The following is a 9,825-nucleotide window of genomic DNA, read 5'->3' on the forward strand; positions in this document are numbered from 1 at the left end:
AATTATGATTCCTTTAATAAACTTTAGCTACTTTTTATAATTTTGATAAGTGTTACTTTTTATATTTAATTCTCTCTCGGGCTCTTGAGAGAGTACTGCGGTTCAAGTCCTATTGGTTCAAATCCTAAAACTAATCTTAAGTGAATTTCATCTTGTCAAATTATGTTCTTAGTACCGACATATTAAATCTACTCTAACAACTATTTCACCTCTGCAAATAAGAAAATAAACTCTTACATGCAGGAGTTCATAACTCAACAAGGGATTAGAGGGTTCATGACCCAACAAAAGCTTGTGTAAGCTACCCAAGTTAAGGATTATCTTCTAATAGCCTAATATCTATGATGGGAGCATTCCGGAGTTGTGAGGCTATAGAGGTCTAATAGTTCGGTATTTTTCATTTGTCATGTGTATTGTTGGATGATGAAAGTCCCACATCGGCTAATTTAAGAAATGATCATGGGTTTATAAGTGAGGAATACTAATTTCATTGGTACGAGGCCTTTTGGGGAAGCTCAAAGCAAAGCCATGAGAGCTTATGCTTAAAGTGTTCGTCTAACATGCATGCCTTTTTTATATGAGATATCCCGTAAATTAGTTTTTGTAAACGAAATAATTTTTTTTATTTTTTATTTTTTTATTTTTTTATTTTTTATCGTTCATAATAGACCTAATCAATCAAAAAGTGGGTTGTTAAATTTATGTTGTCAAATGTAATTCCATAACGTAACTTCAATGATATTTTAATATTTATATAATCAATTATTCCATTGCAAAAAATGTTTAGTTCAGTTGATTTAAAAATGAAGTTATTAATTATTTATAATAATTTTTAGAGTGGTTGGTTTAGTTATTAAGTCACCTTTTATTCCCCGATAATTTCCGCCTGTCGTGGTTTGAAACTGTTGTTGCGTGCTGTCTTTAAATTTTAAATCTCAGCAGTAGTAGTGGAGTTCAAACACGTCCAATGGAGCTCCAAATAGTTTCGGAAGAGATGAGCAAGCCCTTGACTTCAACCCCAGCGGAGCTCAGATATGTGCCCCTCTGTTTGTTTGATCTACATGCCCCTAACGTTTACCTACCAATGCTCTATTTCTTCAATTACAGCAACAATGTCAGTTCCGCCCACCATCGCCTGCTCAAGGACAGCCTCTCAAAGGCCCTTACTTTCTACTACCCTTTCGCCGGCACACTCCACCTCACGCCTGCCTCCAAACACTTCTCACACCCCGGTGAATTTTTACAGCTTTTTCTTCGTAAAACCCTTTTGTTCTCTGTTCATTCAAGTTTTACTCCTCCCAACACTCCAATAACTCTTTTTAACTTTATAACATTTCAATGCGAAATTATAAGGGTGTGAGAACCTCCCAACAGCCCCAAAGAGTAGACATAAGACAGTGTGTCAACAAGTATGCTGGCCCTCGAAGGGATGGACTAAGGGGTCTCACATAGATTGGAGAAGAGAATGAGTATAGGCGAGGACACTAAGCCTCAAAAGGGGTTAGATTGTGAGATCGCTCCCGGTTGGAAAGAAGAAAAGCATTTTATTTTTTTAATAAAAGTGTGGAAACTTCTCCTTAACCATACTTGCTACCCATATGTTTTTTTAGATAAAATAAATAATTTATGGATATGTTTATTAATATACATTTTTGTAATTTAGAAGGACATGGTAGCTATATCGAGTGCAGCGACATGGGTGTAACGTTCTTGGTGGCGTTGTCCGATGACGGACGTTATGAACGACAAAGATTCACAACGGGAAGAGAAGTTGAAGTTGCTTCTTTTAGATGACATGAATAAGAAGGAACAAGAAGTCAAATCTATGTTGTCTATTCAGTTGACCCAGTTTGAATGTGGAGGAGAAGTGATTTGTGTGTTCTTCAATCACAAACTTTCGGATATGCACTCTGTAACCCGCTTCATGAGGGATTGGGCTTCCATTGCTCGTAGCTTCACCCACGGCGATCTGCCGGTTGTCAATCCTCAGATCAACGGCGCCACCTGTTTTCCGCCTGAGTTGGACGTCAGCGACAACCCATCTGGCTGCCAGGATTCTTATGGAACGAATGAAAGAGTGGAAGTTCCATTGTCCTTTCCAAAACTTTGTTCTAAGAGATTGGCGTTTGAAGGTTCAAAGATTGCGGCTCTTAAAGCTATGGTTTCTGAGAAAGTAGACAACCCAACTCGTGTTCAGCTTGTCGTTGCATTGATCTACAAAGCTGTCCTTTCTGCTAAATCTTCAGTCCCGGGTACGTTAATACTAGTTTGGCTTGTTGTAATTTGTCATAAGATTCTTAATAATTCATATTCTAATTTATTTTGGTTATTAACTCTTCGTTCAGGTTAATATTCTCATTTTAATATATGAATCATCTTGATTATACATTTACTTATATAAAGGCTAGTCTAGCATTATTTTGAAATATGAAGTTATTGTCCTTTTGCATTTGTTTAAAGACAATTGTAGACTTTGTAGTATGATAGTGTTGGTTATAGTGATTGGCTACTACCCGTGGATGTATGAGAATTTCTTCTTTTCGAACCAACCACGTAAATCTTTGTGTTTATTTGTTTAATTTCTGTTTGTGGGTTTGTGAATATGATCGACGTTGCTTCCGCTTTTACTCCAACCATTGGTATTTTGGTATCGAGTGGCATTTATGGACATGTAGGAAGTATGGTTTTTTTCCTGGTGTTAATTTGTTGTGCAATATAGGCTGTCTGGGCGGGACAAGTGAACTGCATCTTGTGATCAACTTATGGCAGAGAGTGGAGCCGCCATTGCAGAGATTATTAGGCAACATAATCTCACACTGCATAGCATCAGAGACCACATGGGAGCAGAGGGAGAAGGATGTATGGGACATAGTGGGAGACATAAAGAGAAACTTAAAGGAGCTCTGTGAGAAGTTCCCAAGAGATTACAAGGATGAAGAATGGGGTTGGCTTTACAAATTACATGCGAAACAATCAATGGGGAGGCCGAGAAATGAAGGGGATGTGGCGGTGATTTCATGTAGCAGCTGGTGTAAATTTTCATTTTACGAGGTAGATTTTGGACGTGGGAAGCCCATATGGGTCACTGTCCCCGAGTTGCCTGCGAAGGATTCAATTATATTCATTGATACCAAAGATGGCGACGGGATCGAAGCGATAGTGTGCTTGGAGGAGAAGGCAATGGAGGCGTTTCAGCAAAATCAAGAGTTTTTCTCATTTTGTGAACTCAAAAACTAGCCGCTGAAGGCAATGTCTTTAGCAATGGTGTATTTGGTAAGTCATAATAGTAATTCTCATCGTCATTGTAAACCCATGTGGTTGGTTTTAAGAAAAGGAAGTGGATCGTTAATGTTCTTAACATAGTGGTGTGAGTATCGGGTATCACACTTAGGATTGAACACCAACCTATAATTTTTTATCTTGAATATATGAACTTTATGTCAAGAACATCTCTGGAACTCGATAATAAAACCAATCACATTCATGTGTAACATTTATATTGTTATGCTTCCATAAAAATTTGTTTAGTAGGAATTTTGTAGGAGAGAATTTATAGTGAGAGTGTGAGAGATACACTTGTAAACACTTTGATTATAGTAATTAACTACCATTTGTGGAAGTAGGAGAATTTCTGGTTCAAAGTTTTCCGGTGTTCATAAATAGAAAAGGATGGTAATTTGCAAAACGTAAGCATTCATATAAGCTAAGCCCAGGAACACAGATCCAACAGGAACATAAGCTACAACACATCACTTCCAGAAAAAGCAAAATACAGATTAGTGTTGGTATAAGCAAGACATCACGTTATGCAACATTTATTTCATTCTTTTCATAGCATGCACTTATACTAAGTTGAACATGAACTCACCTGGTTAAGCCATGATCAAAATGTTACTTGGATACCCAAAAGTGTCATCAACGGAGAGATGAACTGAGGATGGCTAGGCCAAGCTGCCCCAGTAACCAAGTTTCCGTCTGTGAAGCATCGGTCGAGTGGATCAGGTTTCAACCGTGTTGCCCCACTCAGTTCGACATTCATGCATTTCCTCCCTTATACATCAAAGAAGTATGAATCATTGGGAATGAACAAACAGTGGAAGAATCAATAATGTTGTTATTATTATTAACAGAGACATATTGAAAATATATCGCATTTGTATCTTATAATAACTTTCAAATCCGAACAAGTTTGTCAGGTGTAACTGGTTCGTATTAGATCATGAGGTTCCATGATGACTGTTACTTCATTCTCATTTCCAAAGTAAAAAGAAATCAACATTTTGAATTTTTCAGACAACTCAAGTAGGATCATATCAATACCTAAAGAACACCAGCCGCAGATAAGATCTGTTGTCCACGGCAGATAGAAGCAACTGCCTTCCTGGCTTCCATCAACTACTTGACAATTGCAATAACTTGAGCATTCAGGGCAAAGTATTCGGGTGCTCAACCACCAGGGATTACAAGGGTGTCGTAACTTGATGGATTCAAGCTTTCAAAATCAGCCGTTAATGTAAAATTACGTCCTGGCTTCTCACGGTAAGTTTGATCACCTTCAAAATCATGGACAGCGGTTGGATGTCTATCACCCGCCTTTTTCTTGGGACAAACTGCATCAACATGGCAACCAAGAGCTTGAAAGGATTGAAATGGAACAGTTACCTCGTAGTCCTCCATGTAATCCTGTAAGTTCAGTATTCTTCTGAACACAATTAATAGAAACAAGGATATCCCTCCAAACTTTCTGGCTCAATCCAAGAAGCACCCGCAGCAATCAGTACACTTCCAACCTTTAAGCAGCCCTGCAGCTGCCAAAATCAACGGTCTATGGCATACATGCGTTGCTCTTTCATCTGCTGAGGCTGAGTACGTGGCATTAGCTGAAGCTGGAAAGAAGATGATATAGATGACAGACTATCTAGAAGAATTAGGCAAGAAGCAGCGCGAGAAGATTCTTTAGGTCGATAGTTAGAGTGTCATGCAGTTGGCGAGAAACCCGATCTATCATTCAAAACACATAAGGTGATACCATTTCACTCGGAGGTTAGTTGAAGATGGTGATGTGTTTGGAGAAGATAGAGGGTGCAAGGAATCCAGCAAACATTTTGTCTTGATGTTGGAACATTGAGGTTTGCAAAGCCTCAATTGGTATGGTACATATTGAGAATGAAGTTCTTGGTTGACTAAATTAGTCTCCAATGTGGTAGATTGTTGGATATGGAGTGATGCCTAAATTTGGTAGATATATATTTGGAAGCTCTATTTAGTAAATTGAAACTATATATATATACATCAATAGTCAGTGCTCTCAAAATGTATTCTCACCATTATTTGTATTCTCTACGTGAATCATTAATAATAAAACCTTTACCCAATATTGCTACTTATATTTTCTCTCTCATGTTCTTTGTGTTCATCTCGATCGAGTGTATGTTGTTGAGCAATCCTAACTGTGAATGTTTGATTAATCCACCACACCTAAATGGTGTGAAAGTTATCTTATTTATAATCAAATAAATTACAAGGATATGGAAATAGTAATAAATGGAAATAACAATAAATGGAAAGATGCCTATGATAATAAGGCAAATATTAGATATTTGCATTATAATAAAATATCAAATATAATATATATTGTAAACTATAATTTATTACTAAATATCCTTAACACCCCACCGCAAGCTAAGCGTCGGATTTAAACGAACGTGAAACTTGAATCTGAAAAATTCAAAAAGATTGAGAAACACTTTTCGTGAAGATATCAACAACCTGGTTCAGAGGAGGTGTAGAGAAACACTTTCTTGGCCATCAAAAATTGTAGAGGGATCGCCGCTCAGCGGCGATGTTGCCTTGGCTTCGGCGAGAATATGTCTAACCCATGAAGAGGGATTGTCGCTTAGCGACGATGCTGCCTTGGCTCTGGTGAGAATATTTCTAACCCCAAGAAGTAGAAGGGGAAACCTAGAGCAAGGGACAAAGACAATGTTGAAGCTGGAAGAGTCGCCACATTGGGCGAAGGAGCCAATTTTGGCAGGAAGGGCTGCGGCAACATGGTTGGCGAATAGGCCAGTGCGGCACCCAGATTCCGAAGGTAAATCTCTGCAAAAGGTTGATGGGCTTGTCGAGATTCCGTATATTTCTGAAGAGAACACTGATGAGGATCCTGAGATTAGTGTTTCTGTGAAGGATGAAGGGTTGATTGGGAAGGAAATGAGAGAGACTATATTGGCCAAGGGGAAAACCGATTAGGTTAGAAAAGGTGAAGTTGTATGTACAGAGTATGACGAAAGGTGATTTGGAGGTCAATAGGGTGGAGCCGAAGAGTAATCAATCGGCTCCGCCTGCGGCAGCCATGAAGACTGCCCCTGAGGCGTCAAAACCAGCAGGGGTGGTGGAGAAGAAGATTAGAGGATTCAAAAGCCATTGAAAAGAAAAGATCGGGGTTGTTAAACCGAGAGGGCTCTGATACCATGTGAATGTTTGATTAATCCACCACACTTAAATGGTGTGAAAGTTATCTTATTTATAATCAAATAAATTACAAGGATATGGAAATAACAATAAATGGAAAGATACCTATGATACTAAGGCAAATATTAGATATTTGTCTTATAATAAAATATCAAATATAATATATATTGTAAACTATAATTTATTACTAAATATCCTTAACACTAACCATTAGTATCAGAGCTAACAACTGGTATCGATCCTAACCTATGTTACGTAGATGAAGGAAAATTACATGTGCCTGAAGAACATGGCAACCACCCGAAAGACTTTCAAACCCATTGTTGCTTGGATGGGTTACTCTGATGTTACAATCTCCACACTATTTATTTATTAATAAAATTATTTTTTTTGTTTTTTGTTTTTCTTTTTAATTTAAAATTTTCAACAGGGCATGTGGTCTTTCACAAAGGATGCTTACAAGCTTAAGGTAACGTTCATTTGTTTCGATTTAGTCCCTTGTGTTTGGTTCATGATAAGCCTATATATGTTTAACTAACACACCGTGATGGGATTGAAAAAGTACGTAGAAGATGCGGGAGGAGAGAATGTGGATGACTCCATCAACAAAATCACGTACAACGTCTCAAATCCCGACGACTTAGATGCCTTTCATGGCATTCTATGCGTAAGTATTGTTTATAAGCTTAATTAAAATAAGAAAAAGTTATTAAATCCCTTATTGTTATTTTTAGTATTCTATTATTTTTCTAGATAGACTGTGGAGGTGATCATCGATGAAACATTTACAATAGACCCAACAGTGTACAACATGTCCACGTTTCTCGAATTGATCAACATTCAAGACCAATCTTGCCTCTCGTTTCTTTCCACTCAGAGCATCTGGCGATTCGATAAACGATTTCTCAACTCCACTACTCTCGGTAACACTAAAATCTTTGCTTTGTAGGTTAAATAAAGTTTAAAATTTTGAATTTATATATAAATAGCTAATGGTTTAATGATTAGATTGGTTGGACGGAGCAATGTCACAGACCGGTATTGAAAGACATCATATACATATATATTAATCCTTTTATTTATATTAATGTGATGTTACTAATGTTATTTTAGCCCACCATTGCTAAAAAAAATGACATTTCTTCAACATCGTAGAAAGTTTACGATTAAAGGTCATCTCCATCTTTTAAAATAAGAGCAGTTACTCATATAATCGCTTTGTCAACTAGTTTGAATGTGTCGTTAGTAATGTTATTTTAGGCAGCAATTATTCAAAATGACGTTTCTTCATCGTCATCAAAAGTTTATCGTTAAAGGTCATCTCTATTTTTTTACTCGTATAATCATGTCAGCTAAGTCGAAATCAAAATTAAAGGCTTAATCTTAAAATGGTAATTTAGGAGAGGAGAAATATGTAATAAGAAAATACAAATTTGAATAAATATCGAGTTTGACAAAGTTAAAAAGGCATAATAATAATGGAAACGCGTTTGGAAGATTTATTTGGAAAATCAGCGACCAATCATTTCCTTTCCGTGACAACCCCACATAGGTCGCTCGTGAGTTTTGGTCAAACATGACTTCCCACGTGTAAAAAAAACATCGGATTTGACTTTCTTTTCCGAAAATCAACTGCTTTTGACTTCTTGAGTTTTTTTAATGAAAAATATATGGGTTAAGAAAATATATATGGTAAGTCTGTGTCAATTTTGTCGGTAATAATTATGATTCTTATCTGAAAATTTTAATAAAAACTTGTATTAATTGTTTAATTCTCAAATTTGTCTGTAATTTACATTATTTCTTATAGTAAAAAAGTAATATATATATATATATGCTAAAGTTATGCAGATTTGAAAATAAAATTGTAATGAAAATTTAGTTTATTTTTATTTATTTAATTACTGTTATTATAGTAACATATTTGTCCTCTTCATATATCATAAATTGATTTTAATTTATACGTTATTATAGAAACATTTCTGTGTTTCCTTCTATATTTTGTTAATTTGTGGTTAAATTTGTTGGTTCTTTTCTTTATTTTGTTAATTTGTTTAACAAACCAAAAGAATTGCCCCATCCCAAAAAAATAATTTTAAGTTTATAATATTTAATTTATGTAAGTAAAAAATAAAATAATAAGTTTAAGTTGAAGAATTAAACTGAATATATGGGACTGTTTTAATTAATTTTTCATATAAATATTGTTCTTCTTTACATAATTATCACACCCGCAATTAATTCACATCTTCTATTTTCTCTCTGCCCTTTTTAATTTCTCCACCAATGGCTGGCCGGATCTCCGGTGGTGCACAGGAAGTTTCCGCCGTCGTCTCCATAGAAGAGGAAGAAGTTGCGCCGTCTGGTTCCGATGTTCCGACTCCTCAAGAGAGGAAAATGTCGTGGCAAAATCTCCGGCGACACGACTCCTTGTATTTAGAGTCCCGTAAACTCCATGGTCGCGATCACTCCGATGCCGACGTCGGTCTCTTCTTTTCTCTCCTCTTTTCTTCTTTTTCAGTTCCATATATTAATAATAATTCAAATAAAATTGGCAGAAGAAGAAATGGAGTGTGATATTACAACTAGCATTCCAGAGCATCGGAGTTGTGTACGGAGACATTGGAACCTCGCCGCTCTACGTGTACGCCGGCATCTTTCCGAAGGGAATCAAGCACCAGGACGACGTTTTAGGAGCGATGTCTTTGATCTTCTACACCTTAACTCTCATTCCAGTCATTAAATACGTGTTCATCGTCCTCAGAGCCAACGACAACGGCGATGGTAAAATCCTCATTCAATTCTTCTGTGATTCGGAATCGGAATCGGATTTTGATTTTGATTTTGATTTTCCAGGCGGAACCTTCGCACTGTACTCTCTGATTTGCCGGTATGCGAAAGTAGGGCTGATTCCAAACGCAGAGATGGAGGATGGAGAGGTGTCCAATTACCAATTGAATTTGCCGAATCGGAGACAGAAGAGAGCTTCGAGGATTCAGTCGGCGCTGGAGAACAGCCATTTTGCGAAGGTCTTTCTTCTCTTTGCGACGATGCTCGGAACCGCCATGGTTATCGGCGACGGCGTTCTCACCCCTTGTATCTCAGGTCTCCCTTTCCCCCTTTTTTCCCCTTCTACATTACAAATTAATTGCAATATTATTTTTAAAATTTTATAAATTAAATAGATTAATTTTGAATTTTTTTACTTCAGTTTTATCTGCTGTGGGAGGGATCACGGCGGCAACCCCTGCAATGACAGAAGGTAAATTCACACCCTTTATTTATTTATTTATTTATTTATGTAGTGTATCTTTTTTATAAACAAAAAATTAAAAAAAAAAAAAAAAAAAAAAA

The 9,825-nt window shown here is 36.7% G+C and overlaps 4 protein-coding genes and 1 pseudogene across 4 annotated transcripts in view; 4 read left to right on the forward strand and 1 right to left on the reverse strand.

Annotated features, from left to right (window-relative positions):
• Nucleotides 1-972: 972 nt before the first annotated feature.
• On the forward strand, nucleotides 973-2,350 carry LOC111482007 (salutaridinol 7-O-acetyltransferase-like). Its single transcript, XM_023127631.1, has 3 exons — nucleotides 973-1,232; nucleotides 1,664-2,252; nucleotides 2,346-2,350. The coding sequence occupies exons 2-3, from the start codon at nucleotides 1,727-1,729 to the stop codon at nucleotides 2,348-2,350; spliced, it is 531 nt and encodes a 176-aa protein (XP_022983399.1). The 5' UTR covers nucleotides 973-1,232; nucleotides 1,664-1,726.
• Nucleotides 2,351-2,523: 173 nt separating this feature from the next.
• On the forward strand, nucleotides 2,524-3,360 carry LOC111482008 (vinorine synthase-like). The gene has a single exon (XM_023127632.1). The coding sequence runs from the start codon at nucleotides 2,524-2,526 to the stop codon at nucleotides 3,235-3,237; it is 714 nt and encodes a 237-aa protein (XP_022983400.1). The 3' UTR covers nucleotides 3,238-3,360.
• Nucleotides 3,361-3,883: 523 nt separating this feature from the next.
• LOC111482009 lies at nucleotides 3,884-5,809 on the reverse strand (annotated as a pseudogene).
• A 918-nt stretch (nucleotides 5,810-6,727) lies between these two features.
• On the forward strand, nucleotides 6,728-7,541 carry LOC111482010. Its single transcript, XM_023127634.1, has 5 exons — nucleotides 6,728-6,817; nucleotides 6,902-6,940; nucleotides 7,034-7,138; nucleotides 7,229-7,394; nucleotides 7,480-7,541. The coding sequence occupies exons 1-5, from the start codon at nucleotides 6,731-6,733 to the stop codon at nucleotides 7,539-7,541; spliced, it is 459 nt and encodes a 152-aa protein (XP_022983402.1). The 5' UTR covers nucleotides 6,728-6,730.
• A 1,162-nt stretch (nucleotides 7,542-8,703) lies between these two features.
• The window catches only part of LOC111482046 (potassium transporter 5-like), a 3,742-nt gene continuing 2,620 nt past the window's right edge, over nucleotides 8,704-9,825 (forward strand). The window contains exons 1-4 of the mRNA XM_023127676.1: nucleotides 8,704-8,952; nucleotides 9,030-9,255; nucleotides 9,328-9,576; nucleotides 9,683-9,733. Of these exons, the coding sequence (XP_022983444.1) occupies nucleotides 8,758-8,952; nucleotides 9,030-9,255; nucleotides 9,328-9,576; nucleotides 9,683-9,733 (721 nt within the window). The 5' untranslated portion in view covers nucleotides 8,704-8,757. The remainder of the gene's footprint in view (nucleotides 8,953-9,029; nucleotides 9,256-9,327; nucleotides 9,577-9,682; nucleotides 9,734-9,825) is intronic.

This window comes from Cucurbita maxima, unplaced genomic scaffold (assembly GCF_002738345.1).
Source record: "Cucurbita maxima cultivar Rimu unplaced genomic scaffold, Cmax_1.0 Cma_Scf00007, whole genome shotgun sequence".
Lineage (NCBI taxonomy): Eukaryota > Viridiplantae > Streptophyta > Magnoliopsida > Cucurbitales > Cucurbitaceae > Cucurbita > Cucurbita maxima.